We start from the raw sequence: 12416 nt of genomic DNA, 5'->3' as shown, positions 1-12416 counted from the left end.
CCGGAAGACGTCACCAAGAAAGAATCTGCGGGCCACTCCAAGTCGGAGCCAAAATCAACATATATAACTAGATTTTCGAGCCGCATCCAATGGATGGAGTAGATTTGTCCATCGACGGCAACTTTGGGCCCTATGAAGCACCAGCGCACGTTCGAGTGTTGTTGATGCGTAAACGTTCGCACCTGCTGTGCGTACAGAAGATGCCATCTCCACTGCTTCTCGGGGGCGGAAGTTCTCACCGACCGACTGTTTTTTTTGCTATAAAGAGGAGTTGGACGTCAGGGATCGGGGTGTGCTCGGTCTTGGGTTTTGAACGTAAGGAAGAAAAGGAAGAAAGGAAGAAAAGTGAGAGGGAGCGTTTGGAGGAGATCAGCGTGGGAAAAGAAGAAAAAAAAAAGGAGAAGAAAGGAAGAAACGGGAAGCACGGGAGCAGACTTCGGAAAAAGCTGAGGCAGGGAACGTGGCTTGGATGCTGCTGCACGTCAGGGAGAGAAAAAGAGAAGACTTGGAGGCTGGAACGGGAACGTGAGGAGCAGGGCTTGGACGATTGCAAGGGGTGCTCGGTTCTGGTTTTTTCTTTTTTCTTCTTCTTTTCCTTTATAATTCTATTATTCTTTTAAGACTTAGCCCATATCATGTGTGGCTAAACCTCTTAGCTAGGGCTAAGAGGTAAAGCCTGTAGCGAGATGGGAGAACCTACTTTATGCCTTTAATTTAAATTTCTAAACTGAATTTGATATAGTTGGTTATTAAAAGAATATTTTCAGTTATTTTTAAGGGTTTGTTGTGACTGAAATTACAATGGATTTGCAATGATTTTGAGTATTTCTTTTTCCCCTTTTGATGTTTATGACGCCAGGAAGCCTTGTTGTTCATCATTGTCCCATGGGCATGGTAGGATGACAATACCCTTCCTGATCTTCATACATTGTTGGTTGGTTGGTAATTAGTTTAATTCTGTTGTTTACTTTGTCTCCTGGGCATGGTTTGGTGATAGAATCCATTCTAATTCATATACCTGTCATCTCTTGAAAACTATATCAAAGAAAGTCTAGTTGATTTCCATGATTTTTGATGCAGGCATAAGATCTCCCTGATCTCTACAAGTGGATCCTCTGAATCCCTAGTTTCCTTCCTCTGAATTCCTTAAAGTTTTAGATAATTATTTCACAATTATTTCTTAAATTCTATTTGGTTTAGATTACATCTTAGTCTAGTTCTAGTTCTACTTGGTTTCAGATAACGTACAGGTATCAGTCCCTGTGGATTCGACCTCGGTCTTACCGAGTTTATTACTACATCACAACCCTATACTTGGGGAGTGAACAAGTTTTTGGCGCCGTTGCCTGGGACTGGACGGCTACGTTTTTCTGAAATTAATTGGTTTTAGGATTAGTTTAAGATTAGGATTTTACTAACCTTAGTTTTATTTATTTATTTTTAATTGAGTTCAAAACTAACTTGTTTCCTGTTTTATAGGATCTTGACATAAGTTTCTCAATTGGTAATTCATTCCTAATCTCTCTACTTTTTCCTATTTTTAGAATTAAGGTTTTAAATTTTAGAAATTTTTTTATTCTAGTATCTTCCCTTCTGTAGGAAATAGTTTATTTTTAGAAATTAGGTTATTTCTTTCCCTTTTTAGAAATTAACTTTCAATAGTTTATTTTAGTAACTTTCTATTTTTAACTCTTTTAAAATCTAAATTGTTTCCTAAATTATTTTTAGAATTTTTGTTTAGAAACTAACCTTCCTATTTTGTAGGCCTTTAAGATAGAAATCTCTAATTCGGTAAGCTCCTTCCCTACTTTCTATTTTTCAATTCTCTTTTAGTAATTTACTTTCTAGTTTAGGACTTTTCTAATTTATTTTAGAAATTTTCACTTCCTTTTAAGAATACCTTCTTTTAGGAATTAATTTACTGTTATTTTTCTTTTAAAGGATCATTCTTCTCTTTTTAGAATCTAACTTATTTTTGTTTTATTTTGCAGGTTTTTAACTTAGGGCTTCAATTTGGTAATTTCTTTCCAACTCTCCCTCTCTTTCTTTTTAGATTTTCTTTTCCTTTCTTAGGATTAGACTTTGAATTTAATTGAGGGCTGCGAGTGTTTCATGCCCAAGTGGGCCCGTGACGACACTCGACGTCTCTTGACTGAAGGAGGATTGGTTGAGGGGTTGACTATCCATCGCAGGACTAGACACCGCTCGAAATCCCCTGAGTTAACTGAAGTTATGGCTGAAGACCAACCTCCTCTACTCCCACCCAGGGTGGAGGATACCCAAGATGAGAATGAGGTGCAACAGGCACCCCCGCCTCGTACTCTACGAGATTATCTACAACCGGCGGGAGTGAGTATGCCCTCATGCATGATTTTTCCTGAAAACACAGGACAAATGGACATCAAGCCAGGAGTTATCCAACTCCTTCCCAAATTTCATGGACTTGAATCAGAGAGTCCATATTTACATTTGAAAGAGTTCGATGAGATTATAGCTACATTATGTTTTCCTAATGTATCTGAGGATACAATTAGGCTGAAACTCTTTCCCTTTTCCTTAAAAGAGAAAGCTAAGACGTGGTTACATTCACTGCGTCCTAGATCCATTGGCACATGGAACGACATGCAGAGGGAATTCATAAAAAAATTCTTCCCACATCATAAAACGATTACCCTCAGAAAAGTGATCATGAACTTTGCCCAAAAGGAAGATGAAACATTCTTCCAATGTTGGGAAAGGTTTAAAGATTTGGTCAGCTCATGCCCACAACACGGATTTGAAACGTGGCGCATTACAAATTTTTTCTATGATGGACTAACATCTTCCATGCGCCAAATGGTCGAGACAATGTGTAATGGAGAATTCATTAACAAAGATGTTGACGAGGTATGGGATTACCTCGATAGTCTCGCTGAAAAAACACAATCATGGGACTATTACCCAATGGCGAACACCACGTCTAGGCCGACTCAATTAAAGGAAAAAGGTGGATTATATCTCTTGAAAGAAGAGGATGATCTCAAGTGTAAAGTGACTACGCTCATAAGGAAAGTTGAGGCCATGGAAGGAAAGAAGGATAAGGTCAATGAAATTGTTTGCGGCATCTGTGATTGCAACATTCACACAACTGAAAACTGTCCTACAATACCTGCCTTTCGAGGAGTGTTGAATGAACAAGCCAATGCCGTAAATAATTATCAAAAACCTTTTACTGGACCTAACTCCAACACATACAATCCTGGCTGGAAAAATCATCTAAACTTCAGTTGGAGAAATGGACAAACGGCGACTCCTCCAGGTTTCTTCAATCAAAATCCAAATCAAGTGAAACCTCAAGAGGAACCGGTTCAAAATCCCATACAAGAGCTGGCTCAGGCAATGCGAGGAATCACAGAATTTATGCAAAAGATAGATTCTCGTATGACGGTTATAGAAAAGGGGATGCTTCCTGCACAACCTCTCCCCAATCCTAAACCGCAGTACGAGAATAATGATCCCAGCTCTTCAAATCAGATGGGGCATGCTAAATCCATCACCACTCTTAGGAGTGGGAAGATCATTGATAAAACTCTTGCGGATAGGCCCGAAAAGCCTCAAGAACCAGAAGAGGACAACAATGATGGATCCAGTGATGCCCCACAAAAAGTAGAACCGGAACTTCTAGAGAAGCCAGTTGCTCCATTCCCTCAACGGTTGGTTTCACCAAAACCTCTCTCTAATTCTCAGGATATCCTAGAGGTGTTGAAACAAGTGAAAGTCAACATTCCTCTACTTGATGTCGTTAAACAGATACCTTCATATGCCAAATTCCTAAAAGACTTATGCACGACCAAGCGACGGAAAATTATTCAAAAGAAAATCTTCTTGACTGAGAAAGTGAGTGCCATCCTGAAGCAAGACGTGCCGCAGAAATTCAAGGATCCCGGTAGCCCAACCATATCATGTGTAATCGGGAACCATCGAATTGATCACGCACTTCTTGACTTAGGAGCGAGCGTCAATCTGATTCCCTACTCGGTATACAAACAGTTAGGTTTGGGTGAATTAAAACCCACCCTAACCACACTACAACTTGCTGATCGCTCTGTTCGTGTACCAAGGGGGATAATTGAGGATGTGTTGGTCCAAGTTGATAGATTTTACTACCCTGTAGACTTTATCATCCTGGACACTGAACTCATCAATAACATGAGCACTCAGATTCCTGTCATTCTTGGTCGCTCATTCCTTGCCACGTCAAATGCAATTATCAATTGCAGGAATGGTATCATGACTATGTCTTTTGGAAATTTGACATTGGAGTCAAATATTTTTTTCAATAATGGCAGCAACTCAGAGGATGATGACGATTTCTACGACATTAACATGATTAACTCTTTCGTGGAAGATACGACACCTCTGACCTTATCTTCCGACCATCTAGAGACGTGCCTGGCCCACTCCCATGATTTTGATGATGACATGATTAGGGAGACGTGCGCCTTGCTTGATACTACACCGGTACTTGAAGTTAACCGATGGAGGCCACAATTTGAAGAATTACCACAAACTGATGTAGTGCCTCTACCGTCTAATCTCAAGCCGCCGAAGCTTGACCTAAAACCTTTGCCCTCTGATTTGAAATATGCCTATTTAGGTCAAGATGAGACATACCCGGTGGTGATCTCTGCCCACCTGGAGAAAGAATAGGAGAGTATGCTCATATCTACTCTCATTGAGCATAAAGGAGCCCTGGGATGGACGATAGCGGACCTCAAGGGAATCGATCCCTCGATTTGTACTCACCGCATATATCTTGAGGATAATGCAAAAATCGCTCGGCAACCACAACGTAGACTAAATCTAAACATGAAGGAAGTGGTTAAAGCCGAGGTTCTTAAACTATTAGATGTGGGTATTATATACCCTATATCTGATAGTCAATGGGTGAGTCCAACTCAAGTGGTCCCTAAGAAGTTCGGAATCACTATCGTAGCCAATGCTAATAATGAACTCGTGCCAACTAGAGTCACTACTGGTTGGAGAATGTGCATTGACTACAGGAAGTTGAATACCGTCACGAGGAAAGACCACTTTCCTTTACCATTCATTGATCAGATCCTGGAAAGGTTAGCTGGTCATTCCTATTACAGTTTCCTTGACGGGTATTCGGGCTACAACCAGATAGAGATAGCCCCTGAAGACCAGGAAAAGACCACATTTACATGTCCCTATGGCACCTTTGCCTATCGAAGGATGCCATTCGGACTATGTAATGCCCCTGCCACTTTTCAGCGATGTATGCTTAGTATCTTTTCTGATATGGTAGGGCAATATCTAGAGGTCTTCATGGACGACTTCTCTGTTTATGGTCCATCTTTCAGCAAGTGCTTGGAAAGTCTTAAATGTGTGCTGAAAAGATGTGAAGAGAAGAACTTGGTACTTAATTGGGAGAAGTGTCATTTCATGGTTCAGAAGGGAATTATCCTTGGGCATATCATCTCGTCCAAAGGAATCGAGGTAGATAAGGCAAAAATCGATCTTATCTCTAACCTACCTCCACCCAAGAACATTAGAGACGTGCGATCCTTCTTAGGACACGCAGGATTTTACAGGCGATTCATAAAGGACTTTAGTCTTCTCTCTCGTCCTTTATGTAATCTTCTTCAAAAGGATGCTCCGTACGAGTGGACTGAGCAGTGCCAGGAAGCTTTCACTAAGCTTAAGAGCACGTTAACCATTGCACCTATTATGCAGCCACCCGACTGGAACCTTCCTTTTGAGCTTATGTGCGACGCCTCTGATTATGCTCTTGGGGCGGTTCTAGGCCAGAGAAAAGATAAGCGGCCCTATGTCATTCATTACGCAAGTAGAACTTTAAATTCTGCCCAGGTGAACTACTCGACTACGGAAAAGGAACTCTTAGCTGTAGTGTTCGCCTTGGACAAATTTAGGTCCTATTTGATCGGATCCAAGATCATTATCTACACAGATCATGCGGCACTTAAGTATCTTCTTTCTAAGAATGATTCTAAGCCCCGTTTGATACGATGGATCCTTCTACTCCAAGAATTTGATTTGGAAATTAAAGATAAAAAGGGAGTAGAGAACGTAGTGGCCGATCACCTTTCTCGCCTTAATACCTCTGATTCCCTTGAGGCGACCCATATCAATGACATGTTCCCTGATGAACAACTGTTCAGAGTCTCCCATTCACCTTGGTTCGCTGATATTGCTAATTATCTTGCTACAGGTGCCATACCGACACGGTGGATGCGCAAGATAAGAAGAAATTCTTCACCGAGGTGCGCAACTTTTTCAGGATGATCCTTATTTATTTAAATATTGCCGGACCAAATTCTAAGGAGATGTGTACGACGAAACATCCGAGCGTCATCTCCTTCTGTCACTCGAGGCTGTGGTGGTCACTTTTCCGCTAAAAAGACCACGGCTAAGATTCTGCGGTGTGGCTTTTTTGGCCCACTATGTTTAGGGACACTCATGAGTTTTGCAAAGCTTGTGAGCGTTGTCAGAAATTGGGAGCATTGTCCCGTCAAAATATGATGCCTTTGAATCCCATCCTTATCATTGAAGCATTTGATTGCTGGGGCATCGATTTCATGGGACCATTTCCCCAATCGTTTGGAAATCTGTATATTTTGCTCGCCGTGGATTATGTCACTAAATGGGTCGAAGCGATTCCGTGTCGAAAGAATGACCATCGTACGGTCATTAAATTCCTAAAAGAAAACATCCTTTCTCGATTCGGAACGCCTCGAGCCATCATTAGTGATGGGGGCTCACACTTTTGTAATAGACCATTCGAGAGCTTAATGAAGAAATACGGTATCTCTTATAAGGTGAGCACCCCATACCATCCACAGACAAGTGGACAAGCTGAGATTTCCAATAGGGAGATCAAACACATTTTGGAGAAAATGGTTAACCCAGATCGTAAGGATTGGTCAATCCGATTGACCGATGCCTTATGGGCATACCGTACTACATTTAAAACTCCTATTGGAATGTCTCCCTTTAGACTTGTCTATGGGAAGGCTTGTCACTTGCCTGTGGAGTTGGAACATAAAGCGTACTGGGCGATCAAAAATCTTAATTTCAATCTGGACAACGCTGGCTCGCTACGCAAACTTCAATTGAATGAATTGGAGGAAATCCGGAATGATGCGTACGATAATTCGAGAATTTACAAGGACAAGATGAAAGCATTTCATGACCAACACATTTTGCGAAAATCATTCACGCCTGGTCAGAAGGTCCTTTTGTACAATTCTCGATTACATCTCTTTCCGGGTAAGCTTCGATCTCGTTGGACCGGCCCTTACTTTGTTGTTACTGTTTTTCCTCATGAGGCCGTTGAGATAAGAGATCCCGACAATAGCAAGGAGTTTAAAGTCAATGGCCATCGATTAAAACCATTTGTCGAGAAATTTGATTCAGAGGACATGTCCATACCTCTGACTGATCCTGTTTACCAGGATTGATCTCCTAGTCTGATAGAGGTATAGGTAGGTTTCCTGTTTTCTTAGGACTAGGGTAGTTGCTTTATTTGTCTGGCTGAAGACAGTAAACTTAGCGCTCCTGGGAGGCAACCCAGCTCTTCATTTCATTTCATTTTTATCATTAGTTAGTTCAATGTTTGTGGGTAACATTGATGCAAACCCTCACGAGACTACAACTCGTCCACTAGGGGTAACCTAGGGGTTTAAAGGCTTGTTGCATACGCTAAATGCAATCGAGAGCACCTACGAAAGTGGTATAGGTAGGATTGTATTTTTGATTTTATTTTACTTCTGTTGGTTTCTCTCTTGTGCTGACCGCTCTTACGTAGAAATCTTTGAAAAGCCTCTTGATTCTTTCATCCAGGTATTATCTTTCCATCACTTCTCATTTACTTTTTGTCCCATGTGCATCGCATGCTTATTTCTTTTACATTGAGGACAATGTAGATTTTAGGTTGGGGGTGGGAGATTAGGTCACCTAATCAGCATTTTCTTGGACTTGTACAAAAGTTATGAAAATTTAAAAAAAAAAAAAAAAAAAAAATTCTGACATTTTGTTGAATTTGAAGTGATTTTGATAACCATTTTGGATTTAAAATTACAAGATAAGTGAAGTTGGTAATTTATGACTCTTAGATTCAGTTATCTATTTTATTAAATTTCACAGCTAAGTTTGAATCGTTAATCCATTACTAGAAATTGTAAACATTGATTGAGACATGAATTCGCAGGACACATCTCACGTGCATAATAAGGTTTCAGTTTGATATTGAAAGATTAACTTGGTAATCACTAAACATGAAAGGAACCAACTTGAAAAATTGAAAGGATTGGGCGAATGGTCTACACCATAAGTTTGCTCCCTATAGGTGTAGATTTAATTCCCCATGAATGATATGTGAAAAAGTTGGGTGTACAGTCTTTACCTTAGGGTTTCTCCCTATAGGTGAGGATCTGATCCCTCTTCTTGGCGTTACTTCTAATGAAAAAAATCAAAAAAAAAGTAAAAGAATAAAAAGATAATGTGTAAGCCAAGTTGAGTTATCGTAAATTCTCTTAGTTGTTACCAATGATATCCTTAAATATCGAGGTGAATCTTAATATTGACAAGTCGAGATTAGACTATACATTCATAGATCTCAATGGTTAGATTTTTTCTAATTAATGGAATAATACTTTGAACTTGATTATGAAGTTTACCGTGTGCTGGAGTCTAGGAGAAAGTAATATCCAACAGTCATGAATCTAAAAATTCTCATATCTGGATTACTCTGCAAAAATCACTCGAGTTTATAAATTGTTCTGTAATTCTCAACTTATTTTTCGCATATTTTGCTCGGGACTAGCAAAATGCTGGTTGGGGGTTGTGTTGAGGGTCAAATATTGCATATCAGACCCATTTATTGCATAGATTTACACGCATGATACTGCTTAATGGCCTGATTAATCGTGTTTATAATGCAGAGTGTATGTACGAGCCTGGACCGAAAAGGGTGCTTAAAGCATGGACTTAACGCTCTAATGACACCAAAGCGTGGGACGGACTCCAGAGACCCAAGATCAACAGAATTACACATCAGGGACCCAAGAAAATCAAGGAATTGAAGCTCAAGTGGCCTGAAAAGTGTCCAGAATGCAAGATCATAGGGTTCCCACCATTTGATCAGTTCGAAACTTCATACGTGGCCTAAGGACTATAAATAAACCGTACACGTAAAATTTCAGCTCCTGGATCACTGTGGAAGTGGCCCAACGGACAGATCAGCCCCTTTAATCATTATGTGGGCCCCGCCTGATATCTGGATATACTCCAATTTTGGTCTCAACGCCTTAAACTACGTGTCAAAATAGATGGATGGAGCAGATTTCTTACAAACATCACCATGGGACCCACACATGCAGTGCACGTGCAAGGTGCACAAGTGCACCGGACGACCATCAAAAATAAGTCGGTCAGCAGGCGCTGACCGACTCAAACTCAAATTTCTTTAATTACGCAACAGCGTAACGCTGCCGACCGCCGGTTCCTCTCTGTGGGGCCCATTCATCATCCAAATCGTCAATCTGGACCGTCCATTGTGTAAATAAGTGGGGTATTAACCTCACCTAGAGGACCTTTTGGCATCATGCAAGTAATTGAAAGATCATAGCGATCAAACGCAAGATGGGCGGTGAAAGAAAAGCTTCAATGGGCGGAGCCAAAAGACATACAAAAACACCCTTTTTCAGCTAGTTTTTCGAGAGGAACGCAATGAGCGGACTGGATTTTTCCTTCTGAGGGAAATCCGGACCCACCAGCCATCACAGCGCTAATGACGCAGGCTCTGTTTTGCAACAGAGCCTGCGGATGAATTCTGTTGGCCACAACCGTACGTCGAATGTTTGATCCAGACCGTCCAAAAGAGTCCCTCATTCCATCTCATTCACGCCTAGGTGACAGATTTGAGATAGACAATGGCGCTTGGTTATTAACCGTTCAAATGCCCGGAAGACGTCACCAAGAAAAAAATCTGCGGGCCACTCCAAGTCGGAGCCAAAATCAACATATATAACTAGATTTTCGAGCCGCATCCAATGGATGGAGTAGATTTGTCCATCGACGGCAACTTTGGGCCCTATGAAGCACCAGCGCACGTTCGAGTGTTGTTGATGCGTAAACGTTCGCACCTGCTGTGCGTACAGAAGATGCCATCTCCACTGCTTCTCGGGGGCGGAAGTTCTCACCGACCGACTGTTTTTTTTGCTATAAAGAGGAGTTGGACGTCAGGGATCGGGGTGTGCTCGGTCTTGGGTTTTGAACGTAAGGAAGAAAAGGAAGAAAGGAAGAAAAGTGAGAGGGAGCGTTTGGAGGAGATCAGCGTGGGAAAAGAAGAAAAAAAAAAAGGAGAAGAAAGGAAGAAACGGGAAGCACGGGAGCAGACTTCGGAAAAAGCTGAGGCAGGGAACGTGGCTTGGATGCTGCTGCACGTCAGGGAGAGAAAAAGAGAAGACTTGGAGGCTGGAACGGGAACGTGAGGAGCAGGGCTTGGACGATTGCAAGGGGTGCTCGATTCTGGTTTTTTCTTTTTTCTTCTTCTTTTCCTTTATAATTCTATTATTCTTTTAAGACTTAGCCCATATCATGTGTGGCTAAACCTCTTAGCTAGGGCTAAGAGGTAAAGCCTGTAGCGAGATGGGAGAACCTACTTTATGCCTTTAATTTAAATTTCTAAACTGAATTTGATATAGTTGGTTATTAAAAGAATATTTTCAGTTATTTTTAAGGGTTTGTTGTGACTGAATTTACAATGGATTTGCAATGATTTTGAGTATTTCTTTTTCCCCTTTTGATGTTTATGACGCCAGGAAGCCTTGTTGTTCATCATTGTCCCATGGGCATGGTAGGATGACAATACCCTTCCTGATCTTCATACATTGTTGGTTGGTTGGTAATTAGTTTAATTCTGTTGTTTACTTTGTCTCCTGGGCATGGTTTGGTGATAGAATCCATTCTAATTCATATACCTGTCATCTCTTGAAAACTATATCAAAGAAAGTCTAGTTGATTTCCATGATTTTTGATGCAGGCATAAGATCTCCCTGATCTCTACAAGTGGATCCTCTGAATCCCTAGTTTCCTTCCTCTGAATTCCTTAAAGTTTTAGATAATTATTCCACAATTATTTCTTAAATTCTATTTGGTTTAGATTACATCTTAGTCTAGTTCTAGTTCTACTTGGTTTCAGATAACGTACAGGTATCAGTCCCTGTGGATTCGACCTCGGTCTTACCGAGTTTATTACTACATTACAACCCTATACTTGGGGAGTGAACAACAGTGATGTTTAAGTGAAATCTAATTCGATCACCAAATGAGTTGCTCCATTTTAACCGTACAAGTCCAAAATTTAGCTTCAACTGAGATTTAGTTTGGCCATTCAAAGGAAATTAGGTGATCCTAAGTGTGGTTGTCATCCGTTGGAGGATAAAGTCACGTTTTCAAAACAACTGGCCAAAAATATCAATGCTTTTGTTTAGTAGTCCAGTTCAATTTAGCCATAAACGTTGACCCACCTTGATATGTGTTAAATTTCCACCCCAACCGTCCATTTTGCTGGCTCATTTCAGCGCATTGCCTAAAAAATGAACCAGATCCATATTTTACGAGTACCACACCACAGGAAACGGTGGTGATTGAACTCCATCCATTAAACACTTCCTAGGCCCATCGTAATGTTTATTTTCCATCCATCCAAACCAATAGATGCCACACTAAAATTTAGGGCACGAGCCCAAAACTCAGCCACATCCATTATATAGGTGGGCCATACTAAAGGAAAATAGTTTGGAGGGTAATTGCCATTTTATACACTATTTTTAATACTGTGGACCGCTAGGATCATATTTCGGGCCGGTTATTCTGCTCTAAACCTAAATTTAAGTCATTCACCTGATAGTGGGGGGGATTTTGGAAATACATGACAGTGGCCCCACACCACCTGGCAAAAAATTTAACTTATATTTAGTAACAAGATAGGAAGCCTACTGCAGTGAGGCTCGACGAACTTTTCACCATGTGATGTGAAGATTCTATGGGGCCATCTTGATATATGTGATTTATCAACACCGTCTATCCATTTTTCAGCACATTTTAGGACATGAACCCAAAATTGAAGGATATCCAAAGCTCAAGTGGACCATACCAAAGAAGGCAACGAGGATAATGAGTCCGCGGTTGAAACCTTTCTAGGGCCCACACTGTTGTTTATTTCTCATCTAACCTGTTAATAAGGTCACATGGAACTGGATAAATGAAAAACACAATCAATACTTCTATAGACCCCAAGAAGTTTTCGATTGTAGTCATTCAATTCCCATTGTCTCCTGTGGGGTGGTCCACTTGAACTTTAGATATACTTCAATTTTGGTCTCAAACCT

The 12416-nt window shown here is 40.8% G+C and overlaps 1 protein-coding gene and 1 non-coding gene across 2 annotated transcripts; one reads left to right on the top strand and one right to left on the bottom strand.

Moving 5' to 3' along the window:
• Positions 1 to 200: 200 nt before the first annotated feature.
• On the top strand, positions 201 to 10514 carry LOC131228868 (uncharacterized). The gene is made up of 2 exons (XM_058224717.1): positions 201 to 569; positions 10182 to 10514. Exons 1-2 carry the CDS (start codon positions 201 to 203, stop codon positions 10512 to 10514), a joined length of 702 nt encoding a protein of 233 aa, XP_058080700.1.
• Positions 2671 to 2777, bottom strand: LOC131230144 (small nucleolar RNA R71). Its single transcript, XR_009163867.1, has one exon. It is a non-coding gene; the product is annotated as a small nucleolar RNA R71 (small nucleolar RNA).
• Positions 10515 to 12416: the final 1902 nt, after the last annotated feature.

Source organism: Magnolia sinica, chromosome 16, assembly GCF_029962835.1.
Source record: "Magnolia sinica isolate HGM2019 chromosome 16, MsV1, whole genome shotgun sequence".
NCBI classification, from domain to species: domain Eukaryota; kingdom Viridiplantae; phylum Streptophyta; class Magnoliopsida; order Magnoliales; family Magnoliaceae; genus Magnolia; species Magnolia sinica.
The sequence above is the reverse complement of the archived record's forward strand: the minus strand, read 5'-3'. Positions and strand labels throughout refer to the sequence as shown.

Coding starts and splice junctions, on each gene's coding strand:
- LOC131228868 (XM_058224717.1), top strand. CDS start 201: ATGCCATCTCCACTGCTTCTCGGGGGCGGAAGTTCTCACCGACCGACT. Junction 570..10,181: donor GCAAGGGGTGCTCGGTTCTG/GTTTTTTCTTTT, acceptor CTGTGCGTACAG/AAGATGCCATCTCCACTGCT.